The following is a 21388-nucleotide window of genomic DNA, read 5'->3' as shown; positions in this document are numbered from 1 at the left end:
GCTCTTCAAGGGACCACAGTTCCATTGAATAACTAAGAATTCATGTCCTGTGGAAAGGTTTGAACAAACTATAATTATACCCAATCATAAACTTTATTCAAGAAGAACTAAAGCAAAGGCAAAGAGAGAGAGGAAAAGGAAGGAAGGAAGGAGGGAGGGAAGGTGGGAAGGAAGGAAGGAGGGAGGGAGGGTGGGAGGGACAGAAGGAAGGAAGGAAGGAAGGAAGGAAGGAAGGAAAGGAGGGAAGGAAGAATGAAAAGACTTTCTAGTTAAAGAATGCTTAACTAGCAAACTACGTGCTACAAGACAGTTCTTTTCGGAGTGAGTTTTATCAACTCTAAAGCAATTATCTTGAATGCCTACATGTGATTACTGAATAATATGAACAAAGAAAACAGAAAGAATCTATTATTATCTTTCCATTACCTTCTTTCTAGTGTCAATACCCAAGCGTCTAGTGATACATGGCATGTAATGTTGGCTGGCTGGATGGATGGATGGATGGACTGATGGGTGGATGGGTGGGACAAATGAGTGACATAGGCTGATGAATAGTGGTAGAAAGACATACCATGAAAACAAGTGGCACTGCTGAGATGAAATGATTCCTTATTCTCCTGCATAAGACAGTGAGGCAAGTACAGAGTAAAAAAGGAAAGGCATAGGAGCTATGTTTATACAAGTCTTGCATGTTTGAAATTTCCTTCTCTGGCCAAATTGAAATTGTTTAAGGACCTACTGCTACAGGTGGCAACTGGCTAAGAATTTCATAGTGAATGTTATATACCTGTTACTCCTCTTAATGTTTCTTTGAAGTAGGCAGAATATTAATAATCATTTAAAATTCCAGTGTTTCAACTTCAACTGTTTCCTAGGGCAAATTGATAATTGTGTGTACAACTAATTGGAATGTATATGGAATAATCATCCTGAAATAAAATTGGTGAAAAATATTTTTTTATTGAGCAACTACAATGTGCAAACCTCTGTACTAGGCATGAACAAGAGTTATAAGCATTGGAGATGCTAAAATATAGTCTTTAAGGCTTGGTACAGTGGCTCATGTCTGTAATCCTAGCACTTTGGGAGGCCAAGGCAGGCAGATTGCCTGAGCTCAGGAGTTCAAGATTAGCCTGGGCAACATAGCAAAACTCCATCTCTACTAAAAATACAAAAAAATTAACTGGGTGTGGTGGCATGCGCCTGTAATCCTAGCTACTCAGGAGGCTGAGGCATGAGAATTGCTTGAACCTGGGAGGCAGAGGTTGCAGTGAGCCAAGATCCTGCCACTGCATGCCAGCTTGGGTGACAGAGTAAGACTCTGTCTCAAAAAAAATAATAAAATATAGTCATTAAGAGTACAAAATGTAGATTCAGATTACCTGGGTTCAAATCTTGGCTCTTACTTGCGTTGTAGCTTTGGGCAAATCATGTAACTTATGTGTGCCTCAGTTTCCTTATCTGTTAAATAGGGGTAACAACTGAATTTACCTTATATAGTTGTGAGGGTTTATTGAGATTGTGTGTGTGTGTATGTGTGTGAGTGTAGAGTGTGCATGTGTGTGTCTGTGCAAGGAGTGGGAGGTGTATATTCAAAAACATATTATAGTGCTTAAAAAGGCATCTAGCCCATAGTAAGCATTATTAAAGTTTTAGTTAACATTATTTTACTTACCTCTGAAAATTGGAGCTATGTGAAAAAGAAGTTGGTCTCCTGAAGTAGAAGCCAGTCTTGTGTCACCAAAACCTTCAAGCCCAAGCTTGCCAACCCTTTTCCATGATGTGGTAGTAGAGTTTCAAGCATGTGGTAGGAGAATAAGAGAACTCAATGACCTAAGAAACATTCCAACCCAGAGAACCCCTGGTTCTATGAATAATTCCAACTTAAATGGGTAGCTTGGCTGTCCCAAGTGAGAGCCATTGCTTCTGTTTCCGGGTCATATAATGAACTTTCGGAAAACCATCATTTTTCTCAACTAGTTAAAATTAAATGTAATATGTGTTTTCATTTCATGGTGCCTTGGGAAAATTTAATTGTAGAATGAACTCCAGTTCTTGGTAGTTTTAAGTAAAATTGCCAAAATAAATAGAAATGCAGGATATTTCCAGGCTCACACAGCTTCCGGGGCACTTTCGTTTCTAGGGCTGCCAATCCAGTGCCTTTCACAAGCATTTTATCTTTCTTCGAACATCTCTTGAAAACAAACAAAACTTCACACAGCTTCTAATGTGTGCACTGTTTGAATGTAAGGGTGGAAAAGGAGGCAAATAAATGAGCTCCCAAAGAGCAATTCCCCTTCTCTCACCTCCATCCCTTGAAGACCTCCCTCCCACTAAAGAGAAACATTGTTTTCTTAGGTAATAAATTCTGCAATGTCTCAAGTCCATTAACATCCACTGGGGAAGATGAGGTCTATTCTTTTTACTTGCCCATAGGAAAAGAGTAGGGCTTTTTTGCAATATTCACTAGATAACACAGAGTTGACTTTTAATCCAAGGGCAACATTGATAGTCTCTAGTTAAAGGGGAAGCCTTCAGGAGCAATGAAAAGATTAATAGTTTTAGATGAAGCGGAATCCAAATCCCTTTTTATGAGATTTGAAATACCCAGTTTGTATGCTCACCTCAGTATTTAAAGCCCAGTTACTGATTCCTTTGGCCTAAGCAAGACAGGTCAATTTTTAAAGAGGGAGTAGCTGAGGTTAGCAAAAATTCTCCAGGTCCACTAAACTTCCAGACCTGCGAGGTGAAAATCAGCTTTTCCATCATCCCCAAAGGCCTAACTAGAATCAGAACTTTTCCCTGATGCCCACATATTTGAGGGTCCTTCTTTAATGGGACTCCTTAATGCCTTTAGTGCCATCCCATTTTCATCCAGTGACCAAAAGAGATTATTTAAAAATATAAACTTATGTTTAAATTCCAGAAGAGAGAAATGGAGATTGAGAACAGCAGGGAAATGATGAGAGACAAGGGACAAGAGGTTTATGAGTCCATGTCTGATTTTTCCAGAGAGCCCCTAAAAAAGTTCTTACCATACCAGGAACTCAATTATAACTCTCATTGCCTATTGTTAGATAAGTAACAGGAGCTAGAAAACATTTTGGAAATTCCCATCTTTATTTTATTAATTAGTATGGTTATAGTTTTAAGAACCAGGGTCAAGAAGCTAACTTTTTAAAAAGTGGTAGTATGATGGTTAGAAATAAGAATGCTAAAGGTGCATCAAACTGATTTTCATTCTAAATGTCCTTGGCAGCAATTTAGAATCTGTAATAAACTATAGCAAACAGTTTTGAGGGGAAGGGGACTATTCTCCTCTTCGTGTGTGTGTGTGTGTCTGTGCCCGCACGTGTGTGTGTCTGTGTGCACCTTTGTGTTCTAGCATTGTTGCACCCATTAGGGAGCTCGGGGGGAAATACTTTCCAAAACTATAAGTGAGAACAGTTTCCTGGCTTTTCTTTCAGTGAAGGTAAATTCCTATGTAAAAACTAATCATCATTCAGTAAAAACTGCAGGATTCCTTTGTCTTCTCAAAAGCCTGTTTCTCATCCTAAATTAAAAATTATTCAGGAAATAAAGGGGCATTATTGGGGGGGTGGAAAGGAGTTGGTTTTCTTTTTATGGTATCTTTCAAGGATCCAGGGACTTCGACCACTTTCCATCTAATATACACAGAAGGATTCTGTAGATCCCTATCTATAGATCGCAGTAACTTTCCCATAGAACCAATCTGCAACTTGAGAAACTTCTAGGTCTAATTATTGACCCATTACAACCGAAGGTCAATGCATCCAGCCAATCTTCCTTCTATCATCCCCTGCCCCTTCTTCTATTAGGGACTGGGGTTATTGACAAAACCCATTAAACACCACTTTCCCATGTCTGAACCATTAGTCTCTAACTTCCTCTATTCAGTCTGTCATATGCCTTCATGCCCATCAGGTCAGATAAAGGAACATTCATTTATTTGAGTAGGCATCTGTTGTGATCACTCTGGAAAAAAGATGGCAATGGATTACCTTGTCCTCCTGGGCTTCTCTAACTGACATGGTCAAAATGTCCATATGAAGATAAAATGTTAAGAGCAAGATCTATGAAAAGCTGAGTGTGATGGCAACTCTTGTCTCATAAAATAACTCCAAAGTTACTAGCGAAAGACCAAGAAATTTTACATCAAACCGAAACCAGCCAAACGGTCCAAGCTTCCAAGCTGGGATCCATGGCAAAAGTTTCTACAAAATTCTCTGTACAATGTATAAACATTCACTTGGGGTTTTCTGTCTTGCCAGCACCAAGAGGTTAAGTAATTGAAGACCAACTAGCCCTGCCATCTGTGAAAATATGATGTGCTATTTTCACAGCTTTAGTTCACAATTATAGCAAGACAAAAGTTCCAAAGGATTAGGGGCAAGACCATGGCAAGTTGAGGGTTGAGTAAGGTTCTCAATCAGCTGACAATTGTAGAGTTGAGGGTATGCAATGTTTATGTCGTGGTGTAAGTATGTGCCATGCTTGACTAGCTCATGAGGCACTGGAAGACTAGAAGGAATAAAAAATATGAATGAATCAATAAATGCATAGTATAATTACTGTTACTTTGTCAGTATTGTTTTACCTAGGTCACTACTGAATGCTCTGATTTGTCTCTCTATAAATAATAATGAAGGTAGAGGTGCTTTTGGCACAATGCCACAATTCTGATTTTTTTAAAACTGTATGCATGCATAAAATGTTATTGAGGTATTCTCTGCCTTGGAATAGCACTGGCTGGCACTCTGCATGTTTACTTTTATATGCTGAAGGCTGCCGTCAACCTCAAACAGATGCAAATCAATTTAACTTGTCACAGTGTTATTTTGTTCATCCTAAAAGTTCAAGAGAGGCTTCCAAACTTCCAGAATTTCTCTCAAGTCAGTGAGGAGGAAAATTCAGAACACAGCATTCGAATGTTCTGCCCAGATTTGTCACACACACAAGGAATGAGTGAAAGAGGGCAACACCCTTTCCTCCTAACCCTGTGAACTCATCACTATTGCTTTGAAATGACACCAAAAAGTAAAAACCCTAGGCCTCACATCTCCCAAGGACACTGTAATAGGAGTTACTGCATACACCAGTTTAAGTAACTCTAGCCTAAATTGTATGTCAGATGAAACAACGACATTTCGGAGGCTTAAGAGAAAAAGAATAACCAAATCCAGTTTTTAGGTACAAATGTGCTGAATCTTTAACATATATCAGCAGAATCGCTAGAATCTGGTGTTTCACTTTTTAAAATACCACATTTGAACCTTTCAACAATTCCAAAATCAACTCCCTCTGCGAAAGATACTAAGCTTAAACATTTTTTAAATTTAAAAATGTAACACAAACAAACAGCTAACTAAACAAGCTGCCCATGAAATCAACAGTCTGGGGAGCCCTGATCCTGAAGTATTTTACAACATCCTTCATGACTATTAAAGGCAACATAAACACCGCTTGTCAGCAAGGGAAACTACCCTTGGCATTTTGTTTTCTTTGTTCCCCAGGCTTTTAAACCATTTTGATAGAGATTTTTTAAATCACAGGCAGAAATATTTGAAATAGAGTCAGGTGGTAGTCTTTAAAGAGTAAGAAAGTTGCTAAGTCAAGATAATCTTGGAATAAAGTCCTTTGACTCCTGAGGATTCCTAGGAATGCCCCAGTCACTAGAAAACAGAGCTGTAAGTCCACTCTCCCAGCACTCAAGGGAGCTCTGGAAACTAAGGAGGTAGCTACTGTTTCCCCACATTCAGCAGGAGAAAGGGCAGCACTCTAGCATGGAAACTGCTTTGACAATAGTAACAATTAAAAAGTAAATTTAAAAGATCATAATAGCTGATATTGATTAGGTACTTGCCCTGTGGCAAGGATTATAGGGAATCACCTCATTTAATCTTCACATGAAACTTGCAGAGTGAGTACCACAATTATCACTATTGTATAGATAGGAAATCTCAGGCTGAGTATGGCTAAGTGTCTCACCAACGTCTTGGGCTAACAAGTGGTCGAGCAGAATACAAACCCGAGATAGACAGACCACAGTGTGTTAATCAAGCACTGCACTCTCTCCTGCATTTCTTAGTTGATATTTACCATATACAACCTGTCACTTGTATGAGATGCAAGGGGGTTCCATGCTATTTGTCCTTGTAGAGAATACCACAGGAGGAAAAGTAAGCAGCCATGCAACATTTGCTGTTGACCTGACTCCATTCCATCATTCCTGCAGGAAATTTGCGTCCATTTAATGAGCATTTCCTGGTTTGCCACTTTGCTCAAGCACTTTGCTTGGGTCTGGGGAGGATATAGAAGTGAAGGAAATATTCTACCTGCTCTCAAGGAACTGATGTTTTAGTGGAGAGACAAACATGCAGAATTTACCCTACAGAACATCAATGCTTGAACAAACGTAGACGCAGAGAGGGCTCTTACAGCACACAAGCCAGAACAGACTGATGGTGCTAACAATTAGGTTCAAGTTTTTTCTAAACAGTAGACCCTCCTGTACCCAACTTTTACCCCATGCCGTGTAAATGACTGAGGGTTATTACATCCAGTTACAACACCACTCTGAGGTAGGTGCTCTTACCCCACCCTTTCATTTTACAGAAGAGGAAATTGAGGACAGCACAATGTAGTGATTATCAAAGGTCACACAACTACTGTGGGGGAGAGCTAGGATTCAAACCAGATGCGTAAGACGAGGTCCTCCAAGGAACAGAAGATGAGAAGGTGTTAAATGAACAGGAGTTTTATTAGGGGGAATTAATGTGTGAACCGAAATAGGGGAGGATAGGCAAAGCCATCAGATTGCAAGGCAAGCCTGAGCCCAAGGGAAGAAGAGAGGGAGAGCAGATTGGTTGGAAACATTTTAGGTGGGTCTATGGTCTAAGGAAAGTTCAGTAAAGTCATCACAGAGTTTTTGAGCTAAAGTTGGGCAATAAAGTTGCCCAACAAATTTCTGTGTCTCTCAGAAATAGGTCTGCCTCGATGTCCCCACCACGCTTGGTCACTGGCTCTTGGGAGGGGCCTGCCCTGGTCCAATCCACTAGAGCCAAAGAAGAGCGTTGTAGTGGCAGGGGGTGGGGGAATTTCCACAACCACATAAAAAGTGGGGTGAGGTTTCCAGAAAAAAACGTGACGCTGGGCTGACCAAAACTGTGTCCAGTAAGTACATGTCCCTTACTCTGTTAAAGAAGCAGCCACATAAACGAGGAGTACAGGTTTCTCAAAATGTGCACCTTGTTCTTTGGTTTTAAAGTCATATCCCAAAGTGCTGAGTAGATCGCATGACCCTCGCTTTACCTGGCTGCCAGAGAGGAAAGACTGATCCAACTCTCCTGGAATTTGAACTGTGATTCCCTGAAGCAGAGATATCAAAGTTAATACTGAGACATCTAAATCATCCTCCACCATTTCACATGTCCCCAGGCCAAGCCAGCAAAATTGCTATAGCACGTCCCTTTCAACAGGTAAAGGGCTGATATCTGAGCCCGCTTTCCAATCATCCACTGCTCTTTTCTTCTCATTTAGCCCTTTTTGGAAGAAGGTCAATGCTGAGTTAGTACTTTATGCTGTACAATAAGCTGCTGATATTCCATGCTGGACAGAATTTTCCCAGTATTTTTTATAGAGTGCCAGGCTTTTCCTAGACTTCATGTCATACAATACTTAACTTGTTTGGAGTGGGTGGAGATGGAAACATAGTCTACTGAAAACATCACTGCTTCCTCCCTGAAGTTTAAAGAGCCTATTTTTATCCTTTTAGATTCTATCTGTCAGGCAAAATCTCATAAAGATAGCTGGGGGGCAGGTGGGGGGCAGCGGGTGGGGTGGGGAAGAAAAAAAGGGGTTATAATATCCAGGGAGTTTGCTTTTGCTAATTGAATACTGTGCTCCTAGACTTCTATAAATACCATTACAAATGGGTCCCAGCTTGTGGTAATACTCCCCCTCCTCGTTGAGTCTTCTGGCCCATGGCACGGCCTTGCCCTCTAAACCAGCATCTTCCCCCATCTGGGAGCAGGGGCAGCTCATGATATTATCAACTATTGCTATTGGAAAGAGATCTGGACTTGAAAGCACTAGATATTTTTTACCTCTTGGGGAGGCAGTTTAGCGGAGTGGTTAACTGGTGAGCTCCAGAATCAGAAGGAATAGGTCCAAATTCCAACCACTATTACATCTCCATCATAAGAAATTAGGCAAGTTGTTTACCCTAGGTTTCAGATTCCTTAAAGATAAAACAGTCAAGACAGTAGTACTTATCCCTGAGAGAACTATAGGAAAAAAGAAAATATACGTAATTTACGTACATACCACAATCCCCAGCACATAACAAATGTTCAAGTAATGGGAACTGTTATTATCTTAGCCCTTGGTCTATCAGTTTGTTCCTCTGTGACCTCAAGCATATTACTAAATCTTAGCGAGCCTCAGCTTGTACATGGGACTGACAGGAATAACACCGCATCACCTCACATGGTGATTGTCAGGATTCAGTGATGTTATATTGTAAACTGTAAAGCCTCTGCAAATGTTAAGCAACATTATTATTATTGCCACTGTTATTAGTCCTCAGTGATCTTTTTTTTTTGGAGACAGAGTTTCACTCTGTCGCCAAGGCTGGAATGCAGTGTCACAATCTCAGCTCATTGCAACCTCCGCCTCCCGGATTCAAGCAATTCTCCTGCCTCAGCCTCCCTAGTAGCTGAAGCTACAGGCACACGCCATCACACCAGGCTAATTTTTTGTATTTTTAGGAGAGACGGGGTTTCACCATGTTGGCCAGGCTGGTCTCGAACTCCTGACCTCAAGTGATCTGCCCATCTCAGCCTCCCAAAGTGCTGGGATTACAGGTGTGAGCCACCACACTTGGCACAGTGATCTTATCTGAAAAGTCTGTGGATAGGTTTCCAAAGGAAAGCTTGGAGCTAGGATAAGAACCAAGAGATAATGGGAGAAGGTGAATGGCCTCTTCAGGGCCTTTTCTAGCGCCCTAAATATGTGTGTCTGTACATAATAGGTAATCATATATATCACAAATTAAACCCTCCACAAACTTATTTCCTAATGAGTTGGTTAACCTTTCCTTCTGAAGGGTAAACATCTTTAACCAACCCCAGTGAGCTGGAGGATCAACGTTTTCTTAATAGTCTTACCTTCGTCGGTGTCAATAGGAAACAGTATTTACTCACTACTGTTTTCCTTTTAAAAATCTGTCTACTTGCATACTAGAAACAGTTTCAGCTGGTTTGTTTGTCTTGGACAAGCTGTTGAAGTGAAAAGTTTTTGCTTGACTGAATGTGGGACAGTTTCATAACCCTTCAAGAAGTGCACCGAAGGTGGGTGCCAGCTCCGATGATGACGGCTGCTTCTAACATGCCTCCACTTGCCGCCCATTGTCAAGGGTGGCCAGCGTAATTAAGTTAAGACAATGAGCAAAGCAACAGATGCAACTGAGACCAAGTGCCTGAGTGCTTTTGTTTTGTCACTGTCATTGTCTGCAACAAAGAAGTCACATGTGACAGCCTGGGAAGAGAGCCAAATGCAAACCAGACGACAACCCAGCTGGTTTGAATGGCCTCCACCGTGCACGTGTGTGCATGGGAACCATGCTACTTGGCACAGCATCTGCTTCACTCAAGTGAGTCTCAGCCCCTGGCTTTGCTGTGATGCTGAGACAGACCCAGAAGAAACAGACCAGGGGATCCCTCTGCTCAGACTTTACACTTTATGCCTTGTGCTTTGAGAGAAAAGAAAAAGAATCTCTCTATTGGATACGAAAAGTAAGATGTATGTGGTTGGCCAATCTAACCTCAATTCTTTTTGCTATAGCCCCCCACTAATTTAAAGAGTAAAGCATAGATGGTGCCTTAATGTTTTCTTGCAGAAATTTGGGATTAATTTGGCTTGAGAGGAAGAATGGAGATTAAATGCTTTATGAGGCTTTCTTTTAATTTGTTCCCATTTCATTCCTGAATATTTTCTAAGTTTGGGCATTGCAGATGCTTAAAGATCTTCTTATTTGGAGCTGGTATGTCTCTTAAACAGAAAAACAAAAGGTAAAATTCAAATTAGTGTGTTTCTCTGCCTGTTAATTAATTTGGTTAGTAGTTAGGCAGAGAGATGGCATCCTTAGTAATATCTATTTTGGGGATTTGATGAGCTACAGACCATCAACAGTGTTGATTGAGAATTGAACAAAAACGTTTCAAGGAATTTGGGAACGTTAATGATGCTATTCTGTGGCCCCATGTGTCCTTCTCTCATTTTTCTAAAGAACTCCTATAAGAAAGCAGAACACGGCCAGTCATGGTGGCTTACACCTGTAATCCCAGCACTTCAGGAGGCTGAGGCAGGCAGATCACCTGAGGTCAGGAGTTCAAGACCAGCCTGGCCAACACGGCAAAACCCCGTCTCTACTAAAAATAAAAAAAATTAGCTGGGCATGATGGCACTCACCTGTAATCCCAGCTACTTGGGAGGCTGAGGCATGAGAATCACTTGAACCGGGAGGCAGAGGTTACTGTGAGCCTAGATCGCATCACTGCACTGCAGCCTGGGTGACAGAGTGAGACTCCAACTCAAAAAAAAAAAAAAAAAGAAAAAAAAAGGAAAGCAGAACCCAATGTAAGATTAAAAACACAAGTTTAGCTCACACCTGTAATCCCAGCACTTTGGGAGGCCAAAACAGGTGGATCACAAGGTCAGGAGTTTGAGACCAACATGGCCAATATGATAAAACCCCATCTCTACTAAAAAGTACAAAAATTAACTGGGCATGGTGGCAGGCACCTGTAATCCCAGCTACTAGGGAGGCTGAGGCAGGAGAATCGCTTGAACCCAGGGGGCAGAGGTTGCAGTGAACTGAGAACGCACCATTGCACTCCAGCCTGGGTAACAGAGCGAGACTCCAACTCAAAACAAAAACAAAAACAAAAGAAAAACACAAGTTTACCGGGAGCTTAGCAGTAGATGCTTTGCACCATAACAAATATATCTTAAGTGGCCTTTTGTGATATTTGAGGGAAAGTGCCAGGATTTAAAACAGATGGCATTTCAAGTTATTCTATGCAAATGCCCAGTTTCTTTCTACCAGCTTTTTTTTCCTTTTTGCAGTGGTCACTGAGCTATTTGAATGTTTTTACACAATAATGCCATCTTACTTCTACTCAGTCAGTACAAGATGTTGACCATCAACTCATACAATGCTAACTACCTTTCATGAAGGACTTGGTGATAACTCTAATGTTCCAAGTAGAACTGGAAAACATGTGTAAGAAAAACTGCCAGATCCCTGTGAACCTTGGCCAATAGGCATTATTTCCAAGGGGTGGCAGTTGATCTTTTTCCCCAGCCTTCATATTAAAACCTCTCACCTTCTCCAGGTCTCAGGTCTGAGTAATCTCAAATGTGCTTTAGCTCCTCACAATGTTGTGACTGTGTGGGTGTTCATCACCTTAGCCAGAAGGAACAGTTTGAAGATTCCAGGTATCATGGAGAGAACTTTTGTTTCTGGTTATGAACCTCATTCTATACCAATAATTATCCGTTACATCCTTCTGTAGAGGGCTCTCTGCCTAGAGGTAAAACCAAAAAAAAGATGTACCTCAGGTTTATGCATATAAGTGCCAGTTCCTCTTTGATTTTATTTCAAAACTCCTGTCTACATACTTTGCAATTTAAATACATTCAAGGATAAAATAATAACTACAGGAAAAGTATTATAATATAATGACTTAGTTCTACACATCACGAGGGGGTCCCTCATACACATTCATTCATTTCACTCATTTTACAGATATTTATTGAGTACCTGCAATAACCTGGACACTGTTCTAGATACTGGGACTATAACAGTGAACAGACAGACACATCTCTGCTCTCACAGGGCTTCTATTCTAAACAAAACTCAATATCCAGGCCGGGTATAGTGGCTCATGCCTGGAATGCCAGCACTTTGGGAGACCAAGGCCGGGTGGATCACCTGAGTCCACTAGTTGAAGACCAGCCTGGGCAATATAGCAAAACCCCATGTCTACAAAAAAAAAAAAAAAAAATTATCAAGGCATGGTGGCATGTACCTGTGGTCGCAGCTACTCAGGAGGCTGAGGCAGGAGGATTGTGTAAGCCTGGAAGGCAGAGGTTGCAGTGAGCTGAGATGGCACCATAGCACTCCAGCCTGGGCAACAGAGAGAGACCCTGTTCAAGAAAAAAAAACCTCAATATCCTTAAGATAACATCATTGCTTGTTGATCAGTGAATGGTAACACCAAATTAGGAACCCAGGACTTTTAGTCTTGGCACGGTTACTTTCCAATAAAGGTGACAATACTAAGAAGAGGAAAAATGAGTTAATAATAATAACAGCAGCTAATACTTATGTAGTGCTTACCATGTTCCAGGTCTATTGTGAGTGTATGTATGTATGTGTGTGTATATATATATAAAATTTAATCTTTGATCCTATAAGGTAGATATTATTGTTACCCTAGTTTATGGATGAAGAAACTGAAACACAAGAGATTGCCACTCGTACAAGTTTACATAGCTAGAAAATAGAAGAGCTATGAGTTGAGCTCAGCCCAGTATGTCTGTGATTTTACAGACTTAAAATTATAAGATTTCCTAATCTTCGATTTCTAAAACTCTGCCTTGCTCTAGAGGAAAACAAGAAAAACAATGAAAAATAAATATCTCTTTTTTACAAAAATTAAAACAGAACAAACTGCAATAAAACAACAGAGGATGAACCCAGAATGTGATTGATTTTTTTTCTTCCTAGGAAAGGATCTAGAGGCCAGAGGGCTGGATTTTTCAGGATCTCCTTTTAATCAATGAATCTGTGATAGAAGCAGATGAATCAAATCTCATCTTTGTGTGATTATAAAGCTGCCTGTGGTATTCACGCCACCAGGGGTACATAAAGGTCACTGAGTGAGATTTGGCAAAAGTACTAAGGGCCTGTCCACCTATATATGCCCTTCTCAGGAAAACCAAGGTTCAAGCTCTCTATTAGCTCAACTGGTAAGGCGTATGATACGGAAGGTTGAAACCCAGTGTTAGAAATAGATGGTTACATAAAACTTCATGGAGTTAATGTCACTTTTTCTTCCTTATTTATAGGAAGTACATTTGAAGAACGCAAGTAGAGGGAGTGCAGGAAACAAGAACTACAGAATGTAGGAAGACCCTCCTGAGGAGTGAAGAGTGACATGCCACCGCAGGATCCTTTGCTCTGCACGAGTTACCTGTTAAACTTTGGAACACCTACCAAAAAATAAGTTTGATAACATTTAAAAGATGGGCGTTTCCCCCAATGAAATACACAAGTAAACATTCCAATATTGTCTTTAGGAGTGATTTGCACCTTGCAAAAATGGTCCTGGAGTTGGTAGATTGCTGTTGATCCTTTATCAATAATGTTCTATAGAAAAGAAAATATATATATATATATATCTTAGTCCCTGCCTCTCAAGAGCCACAAATGCATGGGTGTTGTATAGATCCAGTTGCACTAAATTCCTCTCTGAATCTTGGCTGCTGGAGCCATTCATTCAGCAACCTTGTCTAAGTGGTTTATGAATTGTTTCCTTATTTGCACTTCTTTCTACACAACACGGGCTGTTTGTTTTACAGTGTCTGATAATCTTGTTAGTCTATACCCACCACCTCCCTTCATAACCTTTATATTTGCCGAATTTGGCCTCCTCAAAAGCAGCAGCAAGTCGTCAAGAAGCACACCAATTTCTAACCCACAAGATTCCATCTGTGGCATTTGTACCAAATATAAGTTGGATGCATTTTATTTTAGACACAAAGCTTTATTTTTCCACATCATGCTTACAAAAAAGAATAATGCAAATAGTTGCAACTTTGAGGCCAATCATTTTCAGGCATATATTTTAAACATAGAAAGTTTCTTCAACTCAAAACAGTTCCTTCAAATGATGAGTTAATGTGCAACCTAATTAGTAACTTTCCTCTTTTTATTTTTTCCATATAGAGCACTATGTAAATTTAGCATATCAATTATACAGGATATATCAAACAGTATGTAAAACTCTGTTTTTTAGTATAATGGTGCTATTTTGTAGTTTGTTATATGAAAGAGTCTGGCCAAAACGGTAATAGGTGAAAGCAAAACAATAGGGGAAGCCTGGAGCCAAAGATGACACAAGGGGAAGGGTACTGAAAACGCCATCCATTTGGGAAAGAAGGCAAAGTCCCCATAATTATGCCTTCCAAGAGGAACTTCAGACACAAAAGTCCACTGATGCAAATTGGACTGGCAAGTCCAGAGAGGAAACTGTGGAATGGAAAAAGCAGAAGGCTAGGAATTTTAGCAGTCCTGGTTTCTTTTTCTCACTGAAGAAACAAACATCTGCCAGCTGTGTCATGGACTCACCACTGTGTGACCTTGGGCAAGTCACTTCACCTCTCTGTGCCTCAGTTTCCTCATCTGCAAAATGGGGGCAATATGTCATCTACCTACCTCAAAGGGGTGGTATAAGGTTTAAAAAGATAAAGATTCAGATTTTTTTTACCCTGGGTTGCTGTAAGCGTGCAACATCAGGGTGCTTGAGTTGCTGAGATGCAAGGAATTCTATAAATAACCCATTCATAGCATAGCTAGAGATTGGTGAATTGAATGCTCCTGACATCTCAGTTCTTGTCAGTGAAACTATCCAAATAACTGGCCAACTAACTAGTTGTTAAAAGCTAACAGCTCAATCTCTTTTAAAACACTTTTTAAAATATGTGAGAAGCATGTGATTTTCAATTTGATTTTGAATTCTGCATTTGGTTTTATGAATACAAAGATAAGTGAAAAGAGAGAAAGGAAAAGAAAAAAGGAGAAAAACAAAGAGATTTCTACCAGTGAAAGGGGAGTTAATTACTCTATTTGTTAGCACTCACTGACTCTTCTATGCAGTTACTATATATCTAGTAAAACCTTGTTTAATACTATAAATAATATTCTATTCATTTTGAAAAACATGATACTTCCTTCTTTTCTAGGCAATATAAGGAAAATGACCCCAAATTTGAAATATTAAAATAATATCTAATAAAAAGTCACAAAGTTATCTTCTTTAAAAAAACTTTACTCTTATTCTTAGCTGTATATACATTTTTTAAAAATTGTGTTAAAACTTGCTTGACTAGAGTTGCCAATTGAAAGGCAAAAACTTCCATCAAAACAAGAAATTTCCCATGCCTGTTTAGAAGGGTAGCCCCTAGCTCTCTGTGAATGTGTTTTATCCATTCAGCTGAAAATTGGTATCAAGAAAGTCCACTGGTTAGTGTACTAGTCCATCATAGCCTAGAAAATGATCCCCATCTGTAGATCAAGATTTTCTCATTAGAACAATGAGTTATCCAACATTCAGATCTTTTTATTCACCTTAGGACTTTTTGGTTAAAAGTACCCAGGCTTAATTATTTCATGCAAATTGTATATTTTACATTCTTGGAAAGTCTATATGAAAAACAAAAAGAACATCTTCAGTTTTTCTCCCACTGGGTCACCTCAAGGATCAGAGGCCAGGAAAAAAAAGACTCCCTGGATCTCTGAATATCTGCAAAAAGAAGGCCGCATTTAGTGGAGCCAGCACTCCTGTTCAGTCAACAAGTATTTTAACTCTCAGTCTAACATTATTTGAATTGAGCACCTCAAGCATGCTTAGCAATATTCCAATCACTATGGACAGATGTAAAAGAAACTATACATCATTTTTGCCCTCTACCTGTTTTCCAGACATACAGGTTCTGTGGAATAAGATACTGGACTCCTCTTCCCAAGATGGCACTTCTTTTTATTTCTTGTCCCCAGTGTGTACCTTTTAAAAGTATTCCCTCTCAACAAAACTTTATAGGCAGACTTCTGCAGACTTACGTGTTTTCTGTCATAGTTAGATGTGATAATTCTGAGACTGTCTATGACTTATTTCCTTCACTTAATTCTATCCACAGTCAAAAATCCCCCAAGGAGAAAAGCTGAAAGATGCATTGCCATATTATCTTTCTTAACTTTTTCCAACACATAATCCTCCCCAACTGGATCATAAATAAATTGAAAATAACTCATTATACCAATTCACTATTTTATTTTTTAATGAATTAACACTAGAAGACAAATTGATGCAAACCCTGGAAGTCAGTCGATTACCATATACTCCAGCAGAATGACTCGGATTTCATAGAAAGGAGCAAACAAAATATCATAACCCAACATTTTACAAGCTTTGCTTCAGAATTAGATTGCTTTATAATTCTTGAATGAGGCCATTTCAAGATATTTGTAAAAGAATGGTAAACATTGGTAGGAATGAGCTTTCAACTCATAGGCTTATTTCCAATTTAATTGACCATCCTCGATACTTAGGTCAAATTTCTGTTCTCTCTTCCCCAAATAGTATCAAAGTATTATTTGAACTTTTTAAGATGAGGTGGTTCCCCTGAAAAGTTAATGCAGCGCCGCATCAGAATCCACTCTTCTAGGGATATGAAAATCTCTCAACACCCACCCTACATACACAGACACAGACGCAGATACAGACATACACACACAGACACACACACACGTTCACCCTAAGGATCCAATGGGATACTGAAAAGAAATCACTTCCTTGGAAATTTTATTAAAAAACAAACAAACAAAAGCCTGTCTTCCCTTGAGAATCCTTCCTGTCCTTGGAACATCAATCTTTGTGTAGATGAAACCATTTCATGCTCTATGGCTCCAGGGTTTCTGTTACTATTTTATGCACTTGGGAGAAGGCTTAGAATAAAAGATGTAGCACATTTTGCTTTCCCATTTATTGTTTGGCCAGCTATGCCAATGTGGTGCTATTGTTTCTTTAAGAAAGTACTTGACTAAAAAAAAAAAAAAGAAAAAAAGAAAAAAAAGAAAGCATAGACATATTTTTTTAAAGTATAAAAACAACAATTCTATAGATAGATGGCTTAATAAAATAGCATTAGGTCTATCTAGCCACCACCACCTTTCAACTTTTTATCACTCACAAGTAGTGTACTGTTCACCAAATTGTGAATTTGGGGGTGCAGGGGCAGGAGATGGAAATTTTTTAAAGTTAGAAGGCTCCATTGTTTTGTTGGCTCTCAAACTTAGCAAAATTAGCAATATATTATCCAATCTTCTGAAGTTGATCAAGAGCATGGAGAATAAATGTGGGAAAAAAGATCTTACGGCCAAATAGAAGAACTTAAAAGATAAGTAAGTTCCTTATTGATTTTTGTGCTCTCTGCTCTAAAACAGATACTCAGCAAGTGGAGAAAATAAGAACAAAGAGAAAAAAATACATAGATTTACCTGTAAAAAAAAAAAAATAGCTTCTGCCAAATCCCCTTCGGTATTTTTTGGCATTTACTGGTTTATAGAAGATATTCTCCCTTCACCCAGACATCTCAAAGAGCAGTAGCTCTCATGAAAAGCAGTCACTGATCTCATTTGGGAAATGTTGGAAAGTATTTCCTTATGAGATGGGGGTTATCTACTGATAAAGAAAGAATTTATGAGAAATCGTTGAAAGAGATGGCTAACAATCTGTGAAGAATTTTTTGTTTCTTGTTTTTGTTTTTGTTTTTTTTTTTTATACAGTCTTTATGAATTTCTTAATACTCAAAATGACTTGGTTCTTTTCTTCTTTTTTTATATTGGAATGAGGAATAATAAGTTAAACCCACATAGACTCTTTAAAACTATAGGCTAGATAGAAATGTATGTTTGACTTGTTGAAGCTGTAATCAGACTATTTAAAATGTTTTACTATTTTTAATCTTAAAAGATTGTGCTAATTTATTAGAGCAGAACCTGTTTGACTCTCCTCATAAGAAAGAATCTTTCCATTCAGATCACATGGGCTTTCCACCAATATTTTCAATAGATAAATCTGATTTATGCAATGGCATCATTTATTTTAAATTAGAAGAATTGTGAAACTTTATGCCCCTCCCTTGCAAAGATCATAAAGTCCAGATCTGGTAGGGGGGCAGCAACAAAAGGAAAATGTTGTTGATTCTTGGTTTTGGATTTTGTTTTGTTTTCAATGCTAGTGTTTAATCCTGTAGTACATATTTGCTTATTGCTATTTTAATATTTTATAAGACCTTCCTGTTAGGTATTAGAAAGTGATACATAGATATCTTTTCTTTGTGTAATTTCTATTTAAAAAAGAAAGAAGACTGTCAGAAGCTTTAAGTGCATATGGTACAGGATAAAGATATCAATTTAAATAATCAATCCCTATCTGGAACAATGCTTTTGTTTTTTAAAGAAACCTCTCACAGATAAGACAGAGGCCCAGGGGATTTTTGAAGCTGTCTTTATTCTGCCCCCATCCCAACCCAGTCATTATTTTAGTATCTTCCTCAGAATTTTATAGAGGGCTGACCAAGCTGAAACTCTAGAATTAAAGGAACCTCATTGAAAACATATATTTCACGTGTTCCCTCTTTTTTTTTTTTTTTTTTTTTTTTTTTTTTGAGATGGAGTCTCATACTGTCCCCCAGGCTGGAGTGCAGTGGCACGATCTCCGGTCACTGCAACCTCTGTCTCCTGAGTTCAAGCGATTCTCCTGCTTTAGCCTCTCGAGTAGCTGGGATTACAGGCACCCACCACCATGTCCAGCTAATTTTTTGTATTTTTAGTAGAGACGGGGTTTCACCATGTTGGCCAGGTTGGTCTTGAACTCCTGACCTTGTGATTTGCCCACCTCAGCCTCCCAAAGTGCTGGGATTACAGGCGTGAGCCACCACGCCCTGCCCATGTGTTCCCTCTTAACGTATGATTACATTGATCGTAAACATGGTCCTTCTCTCCTCATTCTTCAACTATCTTTGATAGGGGTCTTTCAAGGGGAAAAAAATCCAAGCTTTTTTAAAATTTAAAAAAAAAAAGAGAGGACACAAAACCAAATGTTACTGCCCAACTGAAATATGAGTTAAGATGGAGATAGAGTTTCTCCTGAGAAACTCTGAGTTGAATTACCTAAGCTGAATTAGCTGTCACTTTCAAAAACATGACCTTCCACAATCCTTAGAATCTGCCTTTTTTTAAATATTACTAAGGCCTAAAAGTAAGCATTACTCATTTTATTTTGCCCAAAATGCACTGATGTAAAGTAGGAAAAATAAAAACAGAGCTCTAAAATCCCTTTCAAGCCACCCATTGACCCCACTCACCAACTCATAGCAAAGTCACTTCCGTTAATCCCTTAATCTGATTTTGTTTGGATATTTATCTTGTACCCGCTGCTAAACACACCACAGGAGGGACTCTGAAACCTCAAGCTGTCTACTTACATCTTTTATCTGTGTCTGTGTATCATGAAAATGTCTCTTCGAAATATCAAAACCTTTCAAATATCATGCAGCTTATATTCAGTTTACATAAAGGCCCCAAATACCATGTCAGATCTCTTTTTGGTAAAAGAGTTAATGAACTATGAGAATTGGGATTACATCATGTATTTTGCCTCATGTATTTTTATCACACTTATAGGCCAAGTGTGATAAATAAACTTACAGACACTGAATTAATTTCCCCTGCTACTTTGAAACCAGAAAATAATGACTGGCCATTCATTATATCTGTCTTAGTTGAAAAGCATATTTTTTATTAAATTAATTCTGATTGTATTTGAAATTATTACTCAATTCACTTATGGCAGAGGAATATCAATCCTAATGACTTCTAAAAATGTAACTAATTGAATCATTATCTTACATTTACTGTTTAATAAGCATATTTTGAAAATGTATGGCTAGAGTGTCATAATAAAATGGTATATCTTTCTTTAGTAATTACATTAAAATTAGTCATGTTTGATTAATTAGTTCTTTTGGATAATGTTGGTGTAATGTGTCATTCCTTAAGAATTCTACTGTTATATAGCATTTTTATTAAGGTCATTGCAACAATTAAACATGAAAACATACCCAGAAAAATAAAACTAATCATACACAAAAACGAAGATATCTCATAGAATTTACAGATTCTATTTAAAAGTAAATATGTTTCAAAGGACTTGCAAAAGCTATGTAAGAGATGTATGAATTGTATAATATATGCATTAACAATAAAGCAGTTGTACATAAAATCCCCTCACTGTCACCCAACAGTGACTTATAATCCCTGACACAAAGTGGTTGGGAAAATATTCTCCTGCCAGAAGATTCAAACATATCAAATAAGGCACATAATATATAAATGGCATCTAATACATTCCCATACCAAGAGATTTATAAGAATGTGATCTCTCAGCATTGAGTTTTCATTTCAATAAATCATTCCAATTTTTTACTGAATAGATACTGTGAATATCAAACTCACAACAGTAGATATAGAAGTACAAGGTATAAAGATTGGTAATCTCCCTCTTGTTTAAAAGCATCTCATTTCATTTTTTAAAAATTCATTAACTATTTGGAAAGTTACCTAAACATAAAAAAAGTCTCGTAAGTTTTGTACTTAGTTTTAAGGAAATCATAGTAAAGTTTTCTCTAATATTTTCTCACGTGCCATTGGTGTCCCATCTCACATTCATTCCCACCTTTGCTCCCTCAAGATATCCAAGAATCTCTCTGGGACTGTCATTGTGTGGGCCCCTTCTTCCTCCAAATGTCTTCTTCATGCTCTTAGCATTTTGCCTCCTGTAGTCATGGTGTTCTGTATCACTTCTCTCCCCGCTCCACTCCAGACAATCCCTCTCTCCTTTCGTTCACACTAGGGTGATTTAGCCACAGCCTTTCACTACAGATTTTGTAGACAATGCAAAGGGGGTGAGTTAAGCACAGGACAGAAAACGCCTTCCATTTCAACGGCAAACATCACTGTTACTATGAATCCAAGGAATTTCTGGCTGCTCATGTGCCTCCTGTGATCTTAGCAAGATCTTTCCCACTCTTCTGCAAACTCTCCCAGGAACCACTTTCTATCAAACCCTTTATCCCCTCCTTTGGAAAGAACTTATAAGAAAATTAGATTGTATTCTTATGCAGGACAATCTTCTACCATCACAGCTTTGCCGGTGGTAGGGGTGGGGGCAGGGCTGGCTCACCTTTTATTACTGAATATGTACAAGTGGTGTTCTTTCCTAAAGGAAAAACCAATTCCATCCCTAAGAGGAATTCTATCTTCCTTCCAGGTCATCTACATCAAATAACAGCCTCTTTTTTTTTTTTAAAAGAACCTCTTTTTCTTCTGTAAGATCTTTATTGGAGATAATTACCACCATTCTAACAATAACGGTGGTTAATAGTTACTAAGCACTTACTGTGAGTCAGTCATTATGCCAAGTGATTTACCTATATTATCTCATTCAACCTTCCAACA

The 21388-nt window shown here is 38.6% G+C and overlaps 1 protein-coding gene across 4 annotated transcripts in view; it reads left to right on the top strand.

Moving 5' to 3' along the window:
• The window catches only part of IGF1 (insulin like growth factor 1), an 82855-nt gene extending 62972 nt beyond the window's left edge, over window positions 1-19883 (top strand). For 3 of the 4 annotated variants that reach the window (XM_005572040.5, XM_005572039.5, XM_005572041.5), the window contains one exon: window positions 13156-19883. In XM_005572040.5, coding sequence (XP_005572097.1) covers window positions 13156-13215 — 60 coding nt within the window. In that variant the 3' untranslated portion in view covers window positions 13216-19883. The remainder of the gene's footprint in view (window positions 1-13155) is intronic. The other variant, XM_074007637.1, reaches the window with a different exon arrangement.
• The last annotated feature ends 1505 nt before the right edge of the window (window positions 19884-21388 follow it).

The sequence above is a fragment of the Macaca fascicularis genome, chromosome 11 (assembly GCF_037993035.2).
Source record: "Macaca fascicularis isolate 582-1 chromosome 11, T2T-MFA8v1.1".
In the NCBI taxonomy this organism is placed as follows: Eukaryota; Metazoa; Chordata; class Mammalia; order Primates; family Cercopithecidae; genus Macaca; species Macaca fascicularis.
Note: the sequence above shows the minus strand (reverse complement) of the source record. Positions and strands in the feature narration are given on the sequence as shown.